At 44.8% G+C, this 24718-nt stretch overlaps 1 protein-coding gene across 4 annotated transcripts in view; it reads right to left on the reverse strand.

Moving 5' to 3' along the window:
* Positions 1–24718, reverse strand: part of WDR26 (WD repeat domain 26) — a 618259-nt gene that overhangs the window by 405105 nt on the left and 188436 nt on the right. For 2 of the 4 annotated variants that reach the window (XM_085613001.1, XM_085613002.1), the window contains exon 7: positions 7238–7312. The exons of the other annotated variants lie outside the window; for them this stretch is intronic. In XM_085613001.1, coding sequence (XP_085469127.1) covers positions 7238–7312 — 75 coding nt within the window. The remainder of the gene's footprint in view (positions 1–7237; positions 7313–24718) is intronic. 4 annotated transcript variants of the gene reach the window in all.

The following is a 24718-nucleotide window of genomic DNA, read 5'->3' on the forward strand; positions in this document are numbered from 1 at the left end:
AGATTGACAATTGTGGACTGGGTGGCCCCAACCACCCAAACTCAACTCTGGGCATTCTTTAGCTTGACTGGGTACTACAGGTTTTTGAGGGGTGTGGTACACCCCTCACATACCTGACCTCCAAGAAAATGCCAAAAAAGGTAAATTGCACAGTGAGCGGTCAAAGGGCTTTTGACACTCTGAAGGAAACCATGTGTTCTGCACCCAAACTGAAAGCTCCAGATTATTCTAAGCAGTTTACAGTGCAGACAGATGCCTCTGAACATGGGACAGGAGTGGTCCTATCTCAAACTAATGACGATGGCCATGACTAGCCTGTTGCTTTCATTAGTAGGAGTTTACTCCCAAGAGCCCAGTGTTGGACCGCCATTAAGAGGAAAGCCTTTGCTGTGGTTTGGTCAATGAACACATTGAGACCATACTTCCTTGTTAAATTGACCACAGGTATCTCAGATGGCTAATGCAAATGAAAGGTGAAAACCTCAAACTGTTGAGGTGGTCCATCTCCTTACAGAGTACAGATGTTAAAGTGGAGCAAAGACCTGGGACTGACCATGCCAATGCATATGGCCTTTCCAGGTTTTTCCACTAGGAGAATAAAGAGACTGAAAAGGTTAGTCTCATTCTCTTTCATTTGGGAGAGGGGGGAGATGGAGGTTGTATAGGAAAGTGTCCTTTTTTGATCTGGTACCTCCCACTTTTTGCCTGGTAATTGGTGCAATTTCGACAGAAGTGCACTGGGGTACGGTTATCCAGGTCCCCAGTGCAAGAGCTTTGTCCCTAAACTATACAATTGTTTCCCTAATTTGCAATACCTTTAGCTCCCCTTTTAAGTCCTGCAACATGTATTGTGCCACCCTAAGGGACCCCTCACCTAACTCATCCAGACTGCCATTGCAGACTGCCTGTCTTTGTGCAGATAAAAGTGAAAGCACGACATAGCACACATCTGTGTGCCATGCTTATAGACACTGCATGCAGTATAGGTAAACCACCCCTAACGCAAGTCTTACAGCCCCAAGGCAGAGTGCATTATCGTACATGTTTAGCCATATCTGCATGAGCAGATATGCCCCTGTGATGTCTAAGCCAATTCGTAGATGCCACAAGTTAACAGGGAAGCCATTTCAAGTACCTGTTCTGGACAATGGCATAATCCAGTTCCCCAGCTACAGGATGGCTTCACTAAAATCTATGGGGTTTTGATTCAAGCACCTTGTAATCATAAACCCACTCTGAATCCAGAGGTGGATTTATTACTAATTAGGTATTAATTTATTACTACATGCACCCATAGGGCACGTTAGATGTGCCCCCTTAAAGCGTACCAGCCTCTAGTGTGCTCGCAGACTGGTGTAAACCAGCTAGCCACCACAAACCGGTTTCTCCCCCCCCCCCTGCAGGTGAGAGCCTAATCTCTCAGAGGATAGAAACAATACCTGCTCTGGCTGGAGGTGTGGTCACCTCCTCCATGCAGGATGGCTCAGTTATCAGCATAAAAAGTTAGGAGACTTCAAAGGCCTCAGCGATATGAGACTACGGCTTTCCCAGACAGGGGCAATGATAGAGATAGAGAGAGACATTTATTGACTGTGTGCATGCAACAAAAGTCTAACGCTCCTCCTTGACAAGCCTAAGGCTGCTCGACCAGACTACCACAAAAAGAGCACCTTGTGATCGTTAAAGCAAGTCCTGTCCATTCAGGGATTCCTTGATTCTATATAATATACCAAATAGAGGTGTATTGTGTAAAGAGCCAGCTTCCTACAGAGCTGGAAAAATCTCCTCCTCAAACCTTCTACAACTTGCATTCCAATTTAAGTCTACATCACAGCTGGCTTAAAGCTAGCCTTTGCTGAAATTTCAGAAGGGCTTCACAACAAGGAGCCTTAGAGGGAAAACAACAGGCCACCCTCCACTCAATCATCAATTCAAATAAAGGCCTGGCTGTCAGAGTCAATAATTTTTAACTCTAAGGACCTGCTCCTACCGTGGAGATACCCATCTCCAACCGCTCTCTGGCACCCGGTCCAATTTACTGCAGTCCCAAGACTCAAGTCAAATATATTAAAAAAAACTGCCATCAACCAATCCGCAAAAATAAATAACCTGCCCCACAGCATGCGAGTGAAGAACACTTACTGAAAACAAGTGAAAGAGTGAGAGGGCACCTCACGTATGCAACACCAGGGAGGCTACCGGCAGGTTCTCACCAGTATTCCCACGTATATATCATCGGTTGGCCACTCACTGAAACAACGAATATACAGTGTCCAGTAGAGAGACAAAACAACAGAAAGAAACAGTAAACTGTCCCAAAACAAAAGCCTTGTGCTTTGCAGAGTACAGTGTGTTCCATGCAATTAAAATTGAGTTAAGACTCAAAGAGGGCTACCTAACAGTGAGTCTTAACTCAATTTTAATTGCATGGAACACACTGTTCTCTGCAAATCATGGGGTTTTTGTTTTGGGGCAGTTTACTCTTTCTTTCTGCTCTTTTGTCTCTCTACTGGACACTGTATATTCGTTGTTTCTGTGAGTGGGCAACCGATGATGATATACGTGGGCATACTAGTGAGAACCTGCCGGAAGCCTCCCTGGTGTTGCATACGTGAGGTGCCCTCTCACTCTCACTTATTTTCAGTAAGTGTTCTTCACTCACATGCTGCGGGGCAGGTTATATTTGCGGATTGGTTGAGAGCAGTTTTTAAAATATATTTGACTTGTGAGTCTTGGGAGTGCAGTAAATTGGACAGGGTGCCAGAGAGGTGTTGGAGATGGGTATCTCCACGGCAGGAGCAGGTCCTAAGAGTGAAAAATTATTGACTGACAGCCAGGCCTTTATTTGAATTGACGGAAATTTCAGAAGGGACAAAAATGTACACAATTAAAGATCCCCTGCACGCCTTCCATTTAAACTGATGGCATAAGTAACAGTTTTCAATCCTGCTTACATTATTTAGGTGTCTCAGACCCACCTTTTTCTACAGCCTTTTACTGTTAGCTACAACAGCTTACGGGCTTCAGGGCAGTGTTTGGGAGGTGAGCTAAAGCTAAAATGAGAGGAAGAGCAAAAGGGAGAATTCTAGGAAATAAGCACCCAAGAGCGGTTGATACACTAGGCAGGTGTAAACATTAACAGAGTAGTCACTTATGAAATCATATCAAAGTGGAAAGTGCAAATTAACTTAATACATACGTTCCATAAACAAAGTAAATGTATGTACTTCGGAATCCTAAATCTACCTAGAAAGCAAAGAGCTCAGCACTAAGTGTAGAGGTTAGGGAAAGATTTAACATTCCTCAAACAGGGAGGGTACGGGCTATTGATGGTCCTCAGAACAGAAGAGCTTGGAGGTTCCTCAGTGATTTCTTATTCCAGGTCCTGTATGCATAAGCTCAAACAGGCGCGTCGAATGTCCTTTGGCTTCCTTAATTTCATGTCTGTCAATATAATTTCTTGCTGCATTGTATTGAAGCATTGGTGTAACAAGTCGTTCTTCCTCAGAGTCATTCTAGCATCAGGAATGTTAGCAAATAGGGCATTGATGACTATCTCATACTGCTCAAAGCAGAATGTTACAAAGAATGCACCTCTTTTCTCACTGTGCTAATTCAAAGTAAACAATAACAAGTGTCTTCTGCACGTTACATGTGAAAACCATGATCAAGATCACTGAACACCATTTTGAAAACCATTTTGTAAATTGGATTCATGTATGGGCATTTTTTTTAAAGGTAGGAGAAACAATACAAAACAGAGGCTGTCTCACAATGGCGAGTATATGGAGAGTGCCTTTTTAAAAGTAAATATGCACCAGTGATGGAGACACTGCTTTTACGTTCCCTCACAAAGTTCCTCCTTTATTGATACACATACACCTTACAGCAAAACAATCCTAGCCTATTCATTTGTTAAATAAAAGCCATCATATATTTAATTAACAGCTCAGTAACTAATTAACAGCTTTATAATTAAAACGTTTTCAAATATGGTCTCTCTTAGTAAGATTATTGCTTTCCTGGTCAATACATCCTCAGCTTAAATAATGCACAAGGAAATGGTCTACGCTTTTTCCACAAATCTATAAAACCTCAAAATGGCCTTTTGTTTTCATTCCATACCACACAGCATCACCCAAACTGCCTTTTAAGCTTAAACCGTATTTAGACAATTTATATTCAACACACCACACGCGATTTACTTATCCACTATTTTAAACACTAGCCAAACAAGTGCATGAGCACAGGATGCTTGGATCAAGTTACCAACAAAATCAAACTTTCAGACATCACATTCTTCAAAATACCAATACATCTTGCACATCCATCGGTTTGCACCTTACAGCCAAACAAATTACTTTATCCTTCTATGCTGAATCTCCAAAATACAAGCAACTTCCTTATTTTCTGCTTTACCTACTCACGAGGTTCCCAGAGACTTCGCACATCCATGTCTATAGGTATCCTTTAGTGATTTCATGCACCAAGGGAGGCTCTAATCACACAATTGGTAGCACATTAAAAAGTTTTCAAATTTTGGAAATAAAATGTTCACAAATGGAAACGCTGCAGTGGGTTTGGAGATGGGGGAATCTAATGAGAGCAAAGGAGAAGATGCTGAACTGAGAAAAGCAAACCATATTATTATGCTCATCGGAGGATGCTACACAAAGATTGTGCTGGAGGCACCCATCAAATTAATGGGCTAAAACAAAACCCGTGTGAGCTCAGAGAGAAAGCTGAATGTTTTAATACTCCAACATTATTACCAGTGCTGCCTTACAAATAGGCAATCTACAGGATGGTAGAAAGTGGAGACCTTAATCCTTGGGACAGAGGTCAGAGATGCGTTCCCACTAACCTCACATAACATCTGCATGACAAAGATTAGTAGCACAAAATACAGCAAGCCATCCACTTCAAAATGACCTTAAACTATGAGAACTGAGACCTGATATCCATGGACATCTGACCCAAATTTTCATATTCCTTACTGCTGGCAAAAAAGGAGTAGTAGCCCTTCACTAGTTCTACAAATGTTTTGTATTTGGATCAAGACGAATGAGAACATGCTCTTCAAAGGTGCTAGATGGGAAAATAATTCCATGCAGTTCCAATGGAAAAAAGGGAATTTTATTTTTGGACTCTCCATTAAAGCTCCTCCCAGCCTTACGGACACTATTTGGGACTGCAGGATTAACATCAAGAGCATGTGTACAACAATCTATTGTGCTTCATGTTTGCCAATATCCCCATCCAGCGACTGTAGATAGTACAAGCTTACACTAACTGTATACAACAATAACTATGTTTGAATGAACAATAATCTAGCCAGTCTTAGTGAAAACATGGACTAAAGAGATCTTTCAAACAGCACAGCGCTATGCCTTTCCATCAACAGTACACAGGCTTTGAAGGAGAGTGAGTTTTCACAAATGGAAAATACCAGCTTTCGGTCTCAAAGATTTATCATTGTATTACAAAGGAACATACTGGATAGTCGCAACGGAAACACTATGCAGATTTTGTTGCTTCAGTTATTCCCATGCATGCTGAATTGTAGTTCATGGATGAAAGTGAAATCAAGCAAATGGGAGACGACAGACAAACATTGGACTCAGATACATCCATCTTATCAATGGATAAGAGTGATGACCTTTCACATTTGCAAAGATGCACCCCACCAAATAGTCTTCAACTCTGTTCCCTTTCCTGCACATACATGACAAATTATACCACCTGCTGTCCAAGTGCTTCCTTCTACAAATAACCTACACCAGTCTTCCATCCCTTACAGTCTGCTCCGAACTCCAAAACCACTAATCATTCATCCATCCATCAACCACCCTCAACTTAATAAAACACTAGAAAGCTCTAGAATTCAGAGTCAGGGGATCTGCTTTCTACGTCAGTCATCCATGCAAGACTATAGTTAAGGACTGCCTAGCATATGAAATGCCTGAGACCATGATTTACACATCTATAAAGCATACTTCCCAAGATTGCTTTACACCTTGTGTCCACGATGAGCAGTCTGTCCACACACCTGCAAGAAAACCTTTCCAAAAAGCATGGATTGAGGTGGGGGGGGGGGGCAGTTGGTTAAAGAATAAAACATTGTTTTGCATGTAACAAGTCTACTAACAGATTATTAGATTATATGGTCCTCAAGGAAGCTGCAATAAAGCATCATTAAATTCGAGACCTCCAGCAGAAACAAACTAATGATACTCCAGGTCAGAGGGGACTTATCCCTTTGACTGGTGGAAAAGACTGTGCACAAAAAACGATTAACAAGGGTGAAGAGAGGCCACTGATGATGGATATCTAATCCAACTCTGCCAGTAGTAATCTATGGTGGTGGTATTTTCATCCTCTGATGAATTTAGACTATAGTCAACTGCTTGAACGTAACAGCAAGGCTGCTGAAACATTTAATAGAGATAGTTTACATCATGAGTAAAAATAAGCTTTGGTGTCAAATAAGTTTCCAAATCACAAGAGGCAGAATATGAACCTCAACAACAACCGATTTCACCATCTCCAAACAGAATGTTAGTCATCCCAGGGAACAAGCTTTTCAGAGCATTACTGCTTTGAAAACAGTCACGATGGTCATAAGTGTCTCAAGGTTAGAGAGGAAAGAAGGCCATGATACTTTGCATCACCCTACAGGGCAAATGACCCAACTGACTGTTGAGAAGATTTTGAATGGGTGAATTGAATCTCAGATACTCCAGTACAACAACCAAACATTTTAATTCATGTTTTCCTACCCTCGCAGGACAGTAAACATTTGTGGAATACATTAGTAGTTCAGCATTGCAAAATGCAATTGCAGCAACAACTGTGAGAGACTCCCTCAATGAATTTGGTTTCAATTTATGATGTAAAGATCGGTCTCAACTAAGGGGACTATTTTTATGTGGGCACATTATCATATTAGCCGACAGTGCTTCCCAATGAACAGGTTGATATATTAAACTGAACAGCAAGGTTTATCCGGATGGTGCCAATCCCCATCAGCTATTTCTTAAGGCCAGACTATTTTAGACATACCGAATTAAGAGCTATTAATGCTCCAGGTAAGACTACAGCAGGTTATGCTTTGTATCAAATCATGCATCTTTGTGAAGTCATTTATTATAGAACCATTGCAATGCCAGTTAGAAAAAGCTTTAAAAAGGCTTCGCTAAACACATCAAAAAAGGCACTTGTGCCTGGCACTACTGACCCTGTGTCGTCGAGGGCTGAGTAACTATTCCGTCCTGAGCTGGGATGACGCGTTCCCTGTTTTGTTGGATGGAATCTGAAAAAGAAGAGTCATCTTCTGAGGTTTTTTTTTTTGTTTTTGTTTTACTTTAAGTAAGCTAGGCACTTGCTGTAGGCTGTGCCAAGGACAAACATTTTGGGCATGCTTTGTTATCAATTAGCAGAAGCCGTTAAACTGCTTTCTGCAAGGAGAAAAAAAAAATCTAGCTTTAACTGAAAGTTTAGGAAGTTCAAAAGATAATGTAGATTTAAAGGGACTCTCCTTGAGCTGGGTAGAGGTGCTGGGAACTGCAAATATGCAGTCCAAAGTTAAACACTAAAAAAAAAAAAATTACCAGCATCCCATCTGCTCAGGAGTATAGCAAGGATTTGGATCATGCTTGCAATGTCGTGGTACAGTGTTACCAATGGCGTTTTGTTTTTTTTAACTGCACTACAATCAGAAACAATGTGAAGTATGGGCAAGTACAAATCATTATTACTAGCAAGCCAAGACAACAATATCAACATGCTGTATGTATCCCTCAAGGAGAAGCATAGCCAAGTATTCCCCACATCGGCATATTAGTGTTAAAATAACTATCTCATGAAATATAAAGTATTTCAACACTTACAAATAAATAAATATGAGAACCTCTTTGCAAACATATCTACATGCACCTCATGAACACTTATTCAAGAAATGCAAAGGGAACAAACAGCAACAGATGCAGCAAGCTGTAGAATTTTTCAGAACATGTAACACAAATCTTCAAGACATTATCAGGAAGTCACTATTAAATATCACAATCCAGAAAACACACTAAATGTCATCTCATTTCCATTAGATATATAATCCTGGTTACACAATATTCTTTGGATTCAAGACAGTACAAAACAATCTGCTAAATGCTGTACATGTTACTGAGTATCGTAAGCAAGATGAAAGTACACTTCAAAGTGAATCAGAACAAAGGTACTTTAATAAATGATTTTCTATTTAATGTTTTGCTAGCTTAATACTTGTTATAAGTTGTACTAAAATGCAAAACAAGGTACTTGCATTTTGTTGATGCTTTCCAAATAAATTCTCCACTCAAATCTAATTTTAGAATATGAATTTCCTGCATATAGAATTCGATTTAAGTACAAAAAAAAATCATTGGAAATTAAACCTGATAAATTAGACTATTTTAAAATTCATAACGTTTGAAGGTGTGAATTAAACAAAATAGGCACTCAATCGCCATCATGTTTTTATTAAAACCGATACCACTCAATTAATTCTGTTTTTATGTTGCTTGGACGTTTAAGATTACGTACATTTGTCTGTGAGAGCATACAGCACTTCTAATCTTCTAATACAATGCCTTTTGCTGTGTAGCAGGTGATAGGCCAATTTTCGCAGGTCACATTTATAGAGGTGCTATAGTAGACTCTGCTCTGGTGCCATAAGCAAATGAGAACATTCACAACTTGGCTGGTTGACAAAAAATATTCTACGAGGTGGTACATAAATAATCTAGTCTGGAGGTTCCTTTGAAGTCTTTTAATACATATAATAGTTGACTTTGAGCACTGAAGTTAATTGGACATGAGAACCAGTTTTAATTCTCAAAGCTATAAAAAAAAAATGTATATATATATATATATATATATATATATATATATATATATATATATATATATATATATATATATATATATATATATATATATATTAAATAAGACTTGCGGTCGCAGGTCTGCAACCACAAAACAGGCAACCATTCACCTGGCGTTACAGATTCGAGATCCAGCAAATGGTTTTTCAAGTAAAGAAGAAAAACTAGATATGCAGTGGTGGATTTGTGAGGGTCTGGATAGGGAGAAAGGCCTGAAGCGGTCACTTCAGAAGGAGTAATCGGAGTAATTAGCAAAATTTAACATGCTTCTCATTCCATATGCATTTGGCAAGTTACTGGTAGAGTTTTGGTAGTCACTGGAGCTCCTGTCACAGTGCTCTTTTTGTTTTTACATTGTGTTACATCTTTAGCACCAAACCACACAAGAATTATTGTTATTATTATTATTATTTTTTTTTAAAGAAGGGTAGATACAGTCCACTCCACCCACCCTAACAATGCATATGGACATCTACTCTCTGTTCCAAAAGGCACACGCTTAGAGTGTTGGAATTTATCAAAGTGTTTTACTGGATCAAAACGGACAAGAGCCTTACCTATAAAAACATATCTGCCCTATTTGAAGACACTTTCTCAAGCATAGAAGTTTAGAAGAATGGTCTAAAGCTACTTGAGAGGAGCTTCAGAAATTGAAAGTCGAGACTGCCTCGTTTCTAGGTAATCTATTTGGCAGAATTAACAGTTTTTAGCCCAAATTGGGAGGAGTCATCTTTAAATACTTCTCAGCAAGCAATAAATACGCTTGACGATTATAAAATCAGAACCCACTCCAACTCAACAGCACTAATAGTAAGAGCAGGTGGCTTAACCCAGATTCTGCTGGCTCTCTTGAAGAGGTGTCAAAACCTTACCTGTACAGTCTTCTCTACATTCCCTAGCGTGAAAACCAGGACTACACTTGGGAAAATTAAGTAGGGTTGGTTTAATACACTTAGTAACTAAAGAATCACTGACTGTCACTTTGCAGTGAAGAAAAATGCCAGACCAACTGAGACCTGTCTAACCACCAAGGAGACAGCCAAGTCTTCCATCTTAGCCTTAATCCCCACTTAAGGGCTTAATTGCTTTAGGGGTCTTGCAAAGAAAATTGGAATGAAGCAATATGGAGGAGAAAGGATCCGATCTTTGCAGTCCCAAGAAAAAAAAGACACAGTATTTTCATAGTAAAGGTGAGATGATATATACTTGACTGTAGAGATGAGCTACCTCTAAGACAGGCCTTGCAGCATGGTGTCCCTAATAGATAGATAAAGCATCAATGGCTGCTGCCCGGAAATTGGCTCTAAACTTAGATTTAAGAACATGCAAACTAAGATATTCGCATCAAATTATTTGAAATAAGACAGGACATTGTCAGGATTTTACCTTGAAAGTCATGCTCAGTTCTTTGTAAACCTAGGTGGTACCATCCCAGTTACCCAACACCCACTCTCTTCAGTGAGGCTTACCAGCTCTTCTCTGGTGCTGTGGGCACTACTGCAAGTTTTGCATATAGACTCATCATAATACAGTAGTATATTGAGGGAAAGGTCTTAAAAATTAATTTTGGCAGGTTCTTTGCCGGTTAATTTGTGAATACCCAAGGTTTTACCTTTAAAGGTATTTCAATAAAGCCTTCCAACTGGATACGGCAGTTAGGCTGTTTTCATTCTTGATGCCGAGTATAATACAAAATACTACATACGGCTCTCAAAGACCGAAACCTGGCGTGCATCAAATGGCACACACAAAAAAAATAAAAAATAAAAAACTTATGCCTAAAAAAAACAGCAACAAAAACACAACTTCCAGTGGACCAGGTATTGGGGGTGGGGGGGGGGGGGGGGGGGGGGGGGGGTTTAGAGACTGATCATTTATGAAAGGGGATATTCCCAAGCAAGACAGTGATGTAGACGTTCTCCCTGCAATTTGGTGAGAGCATTTTTCATGCTGAAGACTAATACACAAAGCTTTGGAAAACCATTAATGAGATACAACTAACAATTAACTCTTGTATTCAAAATACGAGCCCAGGGTTTAATAGTGTTCCATTAGCTGTATTAGCTATATTTGCAAATTATGAACAATCTGGGGCAGTGTAGACTAATGTATTTAATAGTTGCTCGAGTTAAGGGAAGATACCGGAACCTTGTACTGTAGGAAGCTGGCTCTTTATTTAACCCCTTCGGTGCTCATGACGGAACGGTTCCGTCATGAGCCACGGTTGAGCTGTGCTCATGACGGAACCGTTCCGTCATGACCACGCCCGCGCAAGATTCCGTCAGCACAGCGGCGGAATCTGCGCAGCATGGAAGGGGTTAATATACCAAAAAGAGGTATATTGTGTAGAGAGTCCAGGTATCCCCTATGAATGGACAGGGGCTTCCTTTCATAATCCCAAGGTGCTCTTTTTGTGGTAGTATGGTCGAGCAGCCTTAGGCTTATCAAGGAGGAGTGTTAGACATTCTATTCATACACACAGTCAATAAATGATACACACAGTCAATAAGGAGATGCACACCAATATAGCTGGTCGGGGGTGGGGGGGCGGAGGCTCCACTACCACTACTTGAGGCGAGACTGGATTCCATCTCCACGGCCGGGGCGCCCACGCTGCTTTCCCCTGAGGCACAGGCCAGATCACACGGCAACGCAGCCCGCCTGCCTGACTCTAAGATGGCGACCCGCTAGGGACATCGGTCCCGCCGACTTCACTACTGGTCTCTTCAGGCTGTACCCAGCTTGCGCCAAACACCGACTGGGAGACACCTGACCCAGTGGCACCCTCCTTCAGCATCGCGCCCCTCCGAGCCACATGCCGGGCGAGGCCTAGACCCACAGAACCCCGCAAAATGGCACCTCCCCCCTCATAGTGTGGGGCATGCACCAGCTCACACACACCGGGCCCGGTGATTGTTGAAGATGGTGACTACCCTCGCTTGTCCGGTGCCCTCCGCTTCCTAAACAAGTCTCCTGGAGCCTGACTGTCCTGTGCCAAAAACAGCTTGAGGAGCCGCGTCTGGCGCGCTCCTTCTCCGCACTTCCTCAGTCTTCTCTTGCCTACTCACCACTCCTGCCTTTACACCAGCTTTCCCGCCGGCTACCTCCCAGCTGCCTCAGCCTCGTACATTACTACGCGGATCTCGCGGCCACCTCTAGTGTAGCACAAGGGGGCCCCTTGGGGACGGTCCGCATGCCGCCCAAGAAGGGGACGACCAGACCAACCACTAAGGTTTCTGACTTCTTCACGGCATCTGACAGGCGCTCAGGACTTCGCGCAGCCGACGATGCAGTCACTATGGCTCTCACGAAGGCGGATCTCCTGGCCATGTTCAAGTAGCTGCGTAAAGACCTCGGCCAGGACATTAAATCATCTATGGAGCAGCTGAGGACGGATCTCACCGAAAAGCTGACTTCCCTCCAACACGACGTGGACTCTGTGGGCACCAGAGTGTTAGATTTAGAGGCGCATCATCATGATCAAGAAAAACTTACGACGGAACTCGTTCTAACCCTTCGTGACCAGTTACTCCAAGCTCAACTCAAGACGGAAGGACTGGAAAATAGGGCCCGAAGGGAGAACAACCGCATTAAGGACTTGGAGGAAGGCACGGAGGGGCCCGACTTGGGGGGCCTTCCTAGAAGGGCTCTTTGCAGAAATCTTGAGTCCTCAAGCCCTCAAAATAAAACTCGAACGGGTCCACCGAGTGGGGAGTTTACAAGCCGGCGATAAAAAGAAGGCCCAAGACATTCTAGCTTAATTCCACTCCTTCAAGGTGAAAGAAGCAGTCCTCGTAGCTGCCAGGTCGAAAGGATCTATTTCATTTCAAAACCACACCTGTGCAATCTACCAGGACCTAGCGCCTGCCACTCTTGCACAGAGACAGTTGTTCAGACCAATCACGGCTAAACTGCGAGATGACAAGATCAGATATCGATGGACTTATCCGTTTGGACTCAGCTTTGAATTTTGTAATAGACAGCGCCATATCGCTGATCTGCATGATGTTTGGATCTACTTGGTCTCTCCACGGAGGACAACGACTCCACCCAGGACAAGAATGGCGACCCCCACAGGGCCGTGCTGAACACGTCTACATGGTCTATGGGATCGCGCAGAGGCCGCAGGTGAACCTTTGACGAATGCCTCATGGACCCATATCATTTTTGTGCCTTGACTGATCCGAATCTAGCACCATCATGTCCACTAGAACGTGACCAGGGCAATGCCTGGACTGAGGGGCAGTGAGTGCCGTTCACTCACTACTACTGGCTGCCCTACCCTCTGACCTCGCCACTGGCTGCTGCTTGGGGTAAGTTACACCCTGTATCAGGATTGAGGCAAGCACCTTGCTAGACAACTTAAGGATAAACGAGAAAGGGAGTACATAGGTGGTATTCTGAGATCCCATGGAGCCATCACTCATAGCGACGAAGAAAAGGCAGAGATCTTCGGTTCCTTTTACACCACCCTCTACTCTGGGGACCACTTAGAACCAGACGCCCAACAGGAGTACCTCCGCACACTTCAACTACCACAGGTCTCTCCAGAGTGGAACGACCTCCTTTCCGCCCCCATCACCTCCGAGGGCATTGCCTCCGCTATTAAAGCTCTCAAGCTTCATAACGCCCCAGGTCTGGACAGTTACACAGCTCTATTTTATAAAAAACCTTTGCCTCGGATATTACCCCGCATCTTACACGGCTCTTCAATAAAATGGCAGAGGATGGCTTAACCACCGGTACCCTGTCGGAAGCAGTGATCACTGCTCTACTCAAACCGGGGAAGGACCCCCAGGTTTGCGCCTCCTACAGGCCTATCGCTCTGCTCAATTTGGATGCGAAATTATACTCCATCTTAGCTAAACGGCTGAATGATCTAATGCCGGACCTCATACATCCAGTTCAATCAGGATTTATTAAGGGTCGCCAAACACACGATAACACCAGCCGTATATTCCACTTAATTGAGAAGGCCAACAGACGTCAGATACTGCGGTCCTAGTCGGACTAGACGCGGAAAAAGCTTTCGACAGGGTGGACTGGGCGTTCCTCTTTCACACCCTCACGGCCTTCGGCTTTGCACCCAAATTCCTCACTATGATTCGTGCTAATTATCTTCAACCCCACTCCAGAGTGATGGTCAATGGTGCGCATTCGCCCTCCTTCTTCCACTCCAGAGGTACCAGACAGGGGTGTCCCCTTTCTCCCCTACTTTTCGCTCTTAGTATTGAGCCCCTAGTAGCCGCAATTAGAGCAAACCCTGCGATCCAGGGGATACCCTTTACGGGGGAACAACACAAAACCTCCCTTTTTGCGGATGATGTCCTGCTATCACTCGCGGACCCAGCCACGTCCCTCCCACCCCTACAGTCGGAGCTAGCACGGTTTGAAGCAGAAGCGGGCTTTAAAGTAAATCTAGGCAAATCATTCATTCTCAACCTCACTCTCCCTCCAGCAGATCTCTGTAGGCTACAACCTCTCACGCCCCTTCAATGGACCACTTCCTCTATACAATACCTGGGGGTCCAACTCACGCCAAGAGTGGAAGGACTATATGCCGCCAATTTCCCCCCCATTCTCACGCGTATCCAAGCAGAGCTCAATAAGTGGAAGCCCCTCTTCCTGACCTGGTTGGGTCGAATCCACGCTGTAAAGATGACATTGCTTCCCAAGCTCCTCTGTTTATTTCAAGCAATGCCCATAGAACGGGAAAGGGACTTGTTTCGTCGCGTTAAAGCCATGATCCTGAACTTCATCTGGCAGGGAAAGCGGGCTCGCTTCTTTTTCAATACTTCGTCGCTCTAGAGCAGAGGGTGGGGTGGGACTCCCGGATATCCACTTGTATTATAAAGCGGCCCAATTACGCATCCTGATTGAACGCTCAAAGCGTGAGTCTGATAAACACTGGTTACATGTGGATCGGAGTGTGACTGGCCGGACTATATGGGACCTGATTTTGCGCCCTAAACAAGACAGACCCAAGAATACCTACATTAGTACCCCTACACGCACAACTCTTAAGGTATGGCACTCGGTGGCGGGCGACACGAGATGGACCTCTTTTCCCTCCCCTTTCACCCCCCTACATTTTAACCCTGCATTTCCCCAGGTCTTCAGGCGGGCCCATTTGATGCTCGGAGGGAGGGGGGATGCTTAGCCCTAACACACCTTTTCTATAACTTTGCCCCCCTTACTTTTGAGAACTGCAAAAGGGATTATGGCCTAGAGAACACAGAACGATATCGCTATAACCAATTGCTGCACTGGGCTCTTACACCGCGGGTCCGGGAAGCGGCCACTAGTAACCTCACAAAATTTGAGGCTTTTCTCACTAAAGCTACCACTATGAAAGGCGCGATTTCCTTCATATACAAGTTTCTCCTTACCACTACACTATCCCTGCGACCGCGCTATATGTCCATGTGGCAGGGTATCTTACAGCGTGACATCTCAGACAATGAATGGTCCCATTTATGGTCTGACATCATGAAGTTCAACCATTCCATAGATCTCAGGGAAGCACACCACAAGACCATTATGGACTGGTACCTCCATCCCTCCAAGCTTCGCCAGATGTTCCCTAATTAGTCTGATAGATGCTGGAGGGGTTGCGGATTACTGGGGGACTTCCAGCATATCTGATGGGACTGCCCACACATACGGCCCTTCTGGGAAGAAATACTTGCACACATCAAAGAAATGCTGGGATACCCTGTTCCAACCACTATGGCAGAGGTCCTTCTGGGACTTCGTGACCCTTCCTTAGAACACCCGACCCGGGCTGATAAAACCATTATGTGGCTCTGTATAGGAGCGGCAAAGTTCACATTGGCAGCCGCCTGGAAAAGAAGAGAACCTCCGGCACTCGCCCTTGGCACCCTAGGCTATGGAAGCTGCTTAGTCTAGAACTAATGTCGGACATCTTCAGGTATAATTTCAAAAACTTCTAATTTAAATGGGGGTCCCTGGTCGCCTTTCTTACCTGTGGTCTACCATCCGCTGTTTGTCCTTCCTCTCTTCGAGCACTACACCTCTTTCAGATATGAACTGCAACCTATCACAACAAATTGTAGAACACGGATTTGTCTCTGTGCCGCCACCATGTTAGGGGAGGGAGTTGGGTGAGGGTTGGTTTCTTATTTAAGTCACTGCTCCTCGGTTTGGAGCAGTCTCCCTACGAACTGTAGTACTTCTTGTATAACACCTTCTGTCCAGAAGGAATCCAGAGCGAGCCACCACGGAAAACGATGGGACACTTTCTACCTTGTTTATTGCTCCATGCAGGACACCAGGATTTGCCCTAACCCCAGCACAGTTAGAAACTGTACCCCCTTCCGATGCAATATATTAAGATTGGGTTGAGGACAATCTCTAGTGATGTGTAATTCTTTACAGTTTCAGTCCTGTTGAGCGTCTGTAATGTCATCCGTGTGGGAACTGTAATGGTACTACTGTATGCTGTACTATGCCAAAATTCAATAAAAATATGTTTGAAAAAGCAGGGATGACCATGTCAAAAAGGGGCACTTTCCTACATTGACCCAATCAGTGATCACTGCAATCTTGAAAAAGTGCATTGACCCACCCTATTAAAGATGCTACTCTCAACTAGACACCATGGTGAAAATAGTAAGGCGGTTCATACAGTCACAGCTAGAGTTGAGCAAATGATGCAAGAATCTGTGTGGACATGCAATATGCATTAGTACAAGGCCATGGAATAGTTACCCTATTAACCTAATAAAGCTTCATTATCTGGTGTCAAAATCAGCCATATTCATAAGAAAAACATAGCTGGGAGGCAGCCTTTGATAACGTGGTTACGAGAAACTATGCTCCGTTCTCCATCAAAGGGGGTGAGAGGAAACTTACATTTTTAAGCTTAGGCTTGGGTGCCACACAATAAAATGCTTTATGACAAAAAAAAAAAAACACAAGAGTCTTCAACTTAACTTGCATGGACATTAGGAGCCAGTGAAGCACAGAATGAACCTCTGAAACGGTCAGACTTTCTCAAATAGTGAGAAAAAACAAAAAACCAATGCTTTTAACCTTCTTCACTGGAACGGAGCATGCCCACACCTTCCAATACTGGTTGGCCAGAAAGCCAGGGACCAAGGAGAATTATGACTCAAAAGCAATATTTATGTTTTAGAGGCACTTAGGGCTCGATTAGTATGTCGGGTGGACACCCTATCAGAAACGGGACCGACCGACTAGCCGCCTGCAAGTCAGTCGCACAGTGTATTCTTTGCATTGTGGCGGGTGCTGCTGGCTGCAGCACCCGCCGCAATCCAAAAAATGGACACTGTAAATATTCCTGTACTACATGGTGCAGGGATATGTAAGGGGCCACCACAGGTGCTCCCCAGTGCCCACATCGGAGGGCCCCCAAAGTCCCTTTCCACCTGCCTGTTAATGGCGGGTTAACAGTCCTGAACAGGCAGGCGGAAAGGAACATCGTAATCCCTATGGCGGTGCGTGGTAAGCACCGCCACATGTAGTACGGACACAGCTTTGCTGAGAAGTAGTTGATTACATCAAAGGCACACTAGATAATGGCGATATTATGTTGGATATATCGACGGCCTTCGATCCGGTCCCCCATGAAAGATAGTTGACCCGTCTACAATCTATTGGGATTGGGGTTTTGGCCTTGAAGTCGTTGATTTCCATTTTGGACAACAGAAGTCAAGAAGTGTGGATTCCACGGTTTTCTTCCCCAATCCGAGAGATGGCATTTGGAGTACCTCAGGGCTCAGCACTGAGCCCCATATTATTCAATCTTACACCTCTGGCCATCCTGTCTGAGGCACTGGGCGCAAAAGTAATATCAGGTGTTCAACTGGTTGTTCAACAACAAATTAAAATGCAATTTTGACCAAATGGAGATTGTCTTCTTTGGCTCCACCTCACTTGATGTTTGGTGGACTTGGAGGCCCCAGGGCATTCCTCCCCCCGGCACACAACAGAACTCGATAAAAATTTGGGAGTCAAAACTAACAATGCCTTGTCCTTCCAACCTCAAATTCAGTCTCTGGTGGGCTCTTGTTTTGGGCTGCTACGCTCTCTGGAAAAATGTTTGCCTCTTCTATCTTTTGAAACTAGGAAAACAGTGATTCCGGCCCTGATTATTGCCAGGCTCGACAATGGAAATGCTCTTTACTTGGGTCTTCCTGAAAATCTGAGTGGTCTGCAAGTGGTCCAGAATGCGGCGGCCAGAACAATTCTTAATCTTGCTCCAAGAACTCACATGACTCCACATTTGAAAGCGCTTCACTGGCTCACCATTAGAGGATTTTTTTTAAGACACTGGTCCTAGCTCATAAAGCCCTTCATGAGAAAGGAGCAGTGTACCCGAGGAGGAGGATCTGCGCTTGCACCCCTCCCAGGGTTTTACGTTCCACTCACTGTCATTAAGCCAGCATTTCTAAAATTTGCCAGGCAAGAAATGGAAGAAGAAATTAGGTTACTTACCTGTAACTGTGGTATCTTTCATAGATTCACATGCTTGAATCATACCCCGAAGTGGGAGTCCAACGTACACATAAAGCAGTAAGTAAAACTTTTATATTGAAGTTAATGGAGCAAAACACAGTTTAATAGCTCAGTCATTAGAAATGGCCTAAAGTCTAGCCAATCAGGAGGCAGCACACCACAGAGGCGCCAGGCTCTCAGATTTTCGAGAACAAGTGAGATAGATAATTTACAGAGAAAAAAAAACAAGGGAGTCTCTATGGGCAGGAGGGTGGGTTGCATGTGAATCTATGAAGGATAACAATACTGGAGAACCACAGTTACAGATAAGTAACTTATTTTCTTCCAGTATTGGATCTTTCACAGATTCACATGCGTGAATCAGAATAGCTAGCAGAGAATGGTATAGAAAAATACATGCATATACCATATCATATTCAAGTATATTGGAAGGTGGGGTGCTAAAGAGGCTCACCTTATTGGAACAAATGACATAGAACTGCTTGACCCACTGCTGCATCTGAGTTTTCTGCTGCATCCAGGCAAAAATGCCAAGTAAAAGTGTGCCTCCTGGACCAGGTTGCTACTCTGCAAATCTGTTGTATGTGCACTCCAGCAAAGACAGCTGTTTGATGTGGAGACCGATCTGGTAGAGTGGGCCTTAGCTGGAGCAGATAATAGTTTTCCTGCTTGTTGATGGCAAAACTGTAGGGCTGGAGCAATCCATCCTGCTATGGTCTGCTTTGAAACAGGAAATAATTTCCTGAGGTTTACATATGCTACAAACAGCTGGTCTTCATTACGTATGCTGGTAGTTTTATGCATGTAGAACGTGAGACATCTTTTGACATCTAGTGAATGCGAGGACCTTTCCACTGGTGTTTTGAAGATTGGGAAAAAAAAGGTCTGTAAAATGACTGGTTCGTTCAAATGAAAGTCCAAGGGAACTTTAGGGATAAACTTTGGATTAGTCCAGAGAATTAAACAATCAACTTCGCACTGAATGAAGAGCTGTTTAAAAGTGAACCATTGTATGCCACTTACTCGTTTGGCCGATGTAAGCGCTAGAAGAGCTGTCTTCCATGATATGTATTTCAGTTCTGCCTTATGAATGGGCTTAAATGGGTGTCTAACTGTGATAACACAATGTTGAGATGGCAAGGAGTAGGTAGCTTCAGGGGGGGGGGCTTTGAACATCAGAAACAAGCCCTTAAGAAATTGTTTTATAATTCTTGAAGAGCAGAGAGATGACTGGTTCATCTAAATCTGGATACTGCAGCCAGGTGGACCTTGATGGAAGAATGAGAAAGACCAGGTTTTGCCAGGTTAAGTAGAAACGGAAGTATCTGCTCTGGAGCTGAATGGATTCGATGTATTTCTGAGCTGAACACCAGATACAAAACCTTTTCCACTTGAGCTTGTACGTCTTTGTTGTGGACTATGCTCTGGTATTAGCAAGAATCTCTCAACAATCAGATGACATGGCTAGATTGTCAAACTCATGGAACTCAGAAGCCGCCAGGCTGACAAATCGAAGAGATATCAGGTTGGGATGACGGACCTGGCCCTGGTTCATGGTCAATAGATTCAGTATTGTTCACAACTGAATGGGTTTCTTCAGAGAGGAGGAGCAGTTCTGTATACCAAAACTGGCAGGCCACATGGGAGTTATGAGAAGGATTAGACAGGGCTCTTTCTTCATCATTGAGTATTCTTGGGATTAAAGGAGTCAGAGGAAAAGCATATGCATAAGTCTTCGACCATTTGATCAAAAACGTCATAGGCAAAGTAACGGCATTTGAGGTTCTTGTTGGTTGCAAAGAAATTCAATCTCGGCTTGCCTCAGAGATGAAAGATGGTCCAGAGTTGGTTGATGTAGCTATAACTCGTGGCATGTTGAGCTGGTCCTGCTTAGTGAGTCTGCAAGCACATTGGATATGCCTGAAACATGTTCAGTTGCAAGACTTATATTGTGTTGAATTGCCTAGGTACATATTTGTTGAGCTTTAAAGGATAGTGCGGTTGATAGTGTCCCGGCCTGTTTAAGTAGTGCATACTTGTGTTGGTTCAAATCAGAACTGATGCTACTGAAATCATGGAGAGGAAGGATTTTAGGGTGAGCAAGATTGCTTTGAGCTCTAAAATATTGATGTGCAGAGTTGTTTGGGAGGCGTTACATTTTCCTCTGGCCATCAAGCCCTGAAGATGGGCTACCCAAATCTTGAGGAAGGAATCTGTTTTTACATATTGTGGGGAGTGGCTGAGATCGGAGCGTCCCATGGAGATGTAATTCCACCACTGCAAAGCTTGCTTCAACTTGGGTGTTCTCCAAATTACATTGTCGAAGGAGCTGGTGATTTGCAGCCACTGGCTGTCCAGTTCCTTCTGCAGTGATCTCATGCGTAACCAGCAATTTGATATGAGGTGAATGCAAGAGGAAAGTATTCCCAGAAAAGACTTTTAGATCCGTACAGAAACTGACTGTCACAAGACAATCTGCTAGGCTGTGAATCCGGTCCTGCGAGGTGAAGGCTTTCGCCTGTAGCGTGTTGATAGATGCTCCCAGAAAATGTAATGGTAGTGGTGGGTGTTTGATACGATTTTTGGCGGTTTAGTGGCAGCCCCAAGCTACTGAACAGAGATGCACGTTTTGGTATGTCTGCTTGCTTCTGCTGATGTGCTTGCATTGTTAGCTAATCGTCCAAATATGGAAATATTTGGACTCCTACTTGTCGTAGATGTGTAGTGACTGGGGCTAATACCTAAGCGAAAACTTGAGGTGCTTATCATAGCCTGAAGGGCACGACTCAATTGATAATGTGCACCGGCCACCCTGAAGTGCAAAAACTGTTTTGGGTGAATGACGATATGGAAATGGGAGTCTTGGAAATCCAAGGCGGTCATGTGATCTCCTTGATTTAAGAGGTGAAGCACATCCTGAAGAGACACTATACGAAATGACCGCTTCTTTAGGAACTTGTTGAGATGACGAATGTCCAAAATGGGGCACGCTCCCCTGACTTTTTCCGTATTAGAAAAAAATCTTGAACAGAAGCCTATTCCTTTTTGAGGTCTTGGAACTACTTTGATTGCCCCTTTGTGTATCATGGTTATTTGAGACAATAGTTCCTTTAAGCGGAACTGAAGTGGTCCTTGAGGTGGCAAACTTGGTGGGGTCTGTTAAAACTCTAAAGGTGTGTCCCTTGGTGACTATGTCAAGGACCCATCTGTCTCATGTAATGTTTAACCATTGGGGAAGGAACAGGAAGTTTTATCCCCCCCAATCCTAGGGATTGAGGTGGGCGTGGTGGCCAGCACTAGAGGGGCATCACTGTTTCTTAGAGGGGTGTCTCCCCCTGTAAGAGATTTTTCCGCTGGTGGGATGTCTGTAGGAAGCAGAAGGCAGCGGTTTGTAAGACTGCTGATGCTGGTGGCCAGTGGAGTACTGATTTTGTCCCAGATAGGGCTGGAATAGCTTGGTGGTAAATTCAACATGAAGAGATTCCTCGGCCTCACGCTCCACGAAAGGGCTGCTTTTTACATTGTAGGATGCCTAGGGACCGGGCAGTATCAGTGTCCTTCAAAATGGTCTGCAGTACTTCATCTAAGTGTTAACCAAATAATGACTCCCCACCGTAAGGCATATCAATCTGTTTGCACCCCCTGATGGACGGAAGTAGCCCTTAGCCATCCCTGGTGTCTCAGAACTGCAGCACCTGCTGGCTGCCGCAAGGCCGTAGATGACATTCCTATGGATTAGTCAGTTATTTCAGCGGATATTCTTTCTCCTTCTTGCAGAATTTTCTTTGCCTCCAATTTAAAATTTTCCGGCAATAGATCAATTAATGGTGCTATATCGGACCACATTTGACAAACGTTTCTGCCTGTGATTGCAAGGGAATTTGCCACTTGGACTGTAGTAGCCGCCATAGTAGAGAACTTCTTCCCTATGGCATCTAGACATCTTCTGTCTATCTGGGGGAGCAGATAGGAGGGATTTCTGGCACGACCATGAGCTGCCTGGAATATAACTGAATCCGGCTTTAGTTGACAGATGAGGAAGGCAGAAGAATTACCTGGCACCTTGTATTTCTTCTACAGTTTAGCTAGAATGGAAGCTAGAGTCTTCATTACTTTCAGGCTCTCCTCCCACATAAAGTCCACGATCGGAATCAAACGGTCCAGTTTCTTGCTCTGTTAGAATCATATAAAAAGAGATCAGATTGCTTAGTGACCATGGGAAGCTGAAACCTCTTTGCTAACCTTCCCATAACTGCATGAAATCCACCCCTCACCCCCCCCCCCCCCTGTCCTCCAGCGGGGAATCAACTGGAGGTGGAGTAGTAGGAGATGGCATTTGAATTTGGTATTCATCTCATTCATTGGGAAAGAATGTCATCCAGTTCCCCTTCTTCCCGGTCATCATTATACTGGTGATCCTCCAACGGGAGGTTGCAGAGTTGCTGCAGGAAATTTTGTTAATGGAGATGTAGGTGGCGCAAGAATTGGAGATGTATATCTGGGAGAAAAGTTAGTAGGGGAGGAGGTCTTTGAATAGGAATTTGAGAACTGAAGCAGCCAATTCAGATAGTGGAAATCTGCGGAAATAGTCTTGCAACATATACTGTCGATCAGAAGCTAAAGATGCGCGCATCTGAATTGCAGGTTCCTGCTGCATACACTGGTGAGAAAGGTCATGATGAGAATAGTAATGATGATCATAATCATCTTACTGAAAATCTATATGGAGATCGGAAGGGCTGTGTGCCACCCCACACATTCCCTCATCCTCAGAATATTCCTCTTCATTGTCCTCAATCAAAAGAGCTCCTCTGGAGGAACAGGAGACACTTTGCTTGCTGAAGTATGTGCAGGCAAGAGCAGATCTACGTTTAACCTTTAAAACAGATGGAATTACAGACTTATCCGTGTTCATTTGAACTTTTGTTGGAGATAAAAGTAATTTCGTCAACTGTTCTGAAAGCATTGTTGGAGGCGATTTTGTTCCACCATCGACTGAGTGTCCATCGATGGCATAAACGGTTGACACGAGCGTCATTGATTGTATTTGTTATGGATGTATGGTTAAATTTGCCGGCATAGACACTGGCTCCATCGACGGAGGTGCTGTCAATAGTGGGCTCACCCACAGCTGGGTAGTCAACGGGTCTGATGACGACAGATGAGCTGTGGACGGCGCAGACTAATACAAGTGTGCTGACACTACGTGCTTGGGATTTCTATCAATTTTTTAAGCAACGTTTTCATTTACCTTTTACCGATAAAATGGTCGATGGAGATTTCGAAGACAACATCACTAGATTGGGGGGGCGCTAGGTGGCGCTGGATCGTCATGGCCGCACTTCTGTGAGGCTCCAGCCGGCCAGGCTAATGCTTATCCTACGGCACCATCCTCCCAGCCAGCTAATGGAGAACTGACCACATTGGCGAGTGGCGTGGCACTCTGAGATTGTCCGGTGCCGGTTTGGGGAGAAACGGAGACCCAGAGGCGGAGAGATCGGCTTCTGCAAGTCGCAGGGAGAGGTCTGGTGAGTGGGGCGGAGCGACGAGGCGGCCACTGGTGCCACTTTAAGCCGGGGATCCTCGGGGCCTGCTGGGCCGCGGTGCTGGTGCCGCGTTGAGACTGCTGCTGGCGCTGAGACTGCTGCTGGCACATTGGCGAGTGGCGTGGCACTCCGAGACTGTCCGGTGCCGGTTTGGGGAGAAACGGAGCCCCGGAGGTGGAGAGATCGGCTTCTGCAAGTCGCTGGGAGAGGTCAGGGGAGCGGGGCGGAGCGGCCACTGGGGCTACTTTAAGCCGGGGATCCCCGGGGCGCTGGTGCCGCGTTGAGACTGCTGCTGGCGCTATGCCCCCACTGCTCGTGGAGGAGTGCCCCCCCCTCCGCCTTGGAGACACGGACGGCTGCCACTGGGGCTGGCTAGTGTACTAGAGGCCCGCTTTGACGGTAGCGGGGCCGGGGGGGACCAGCGGCGCGCTCTTCGTCGCCTCCGCCTACCTTGTCAGCGATCCGGGGAAAGGAGCGGCGGAATCCTGCGCCTGGACGCCACCTGTGAGGAGCTGGGGGTGCGCCTGAAGCCGGAGAGTGGGGTCCGGTTGGAATGACACCGTCGTAATTTCCTCGCTGGCGTGAGGCGCTGAGACCCGGCCCGGTGGGGTGCTTCTTCGGTCCTCCGCTTGGCCCTGCAGGTGTGTGACTAACTGGCGCTGTGGTTGGGGGGGCGCGGGAGGCACTGCGGCTCCTACTTGCTGCTGGACGGAGTTGGGCCTCTGGCTGTAAATCCGGGCAGAGCGCTCTTGA

This window comes from Triturus cristatus, chromosome 6 (assembly GCF_964204655.1).
Source record: "Triturus cristatus chromosome 6, aTriCri1.1, whole genome shotgun sequence".
Taxonomy (NCBI): Eukaryota; Metazoa; Chordata; class Amphibia; order Caudata; family Salamandridae; genus Triturus; species Triturus cristatus.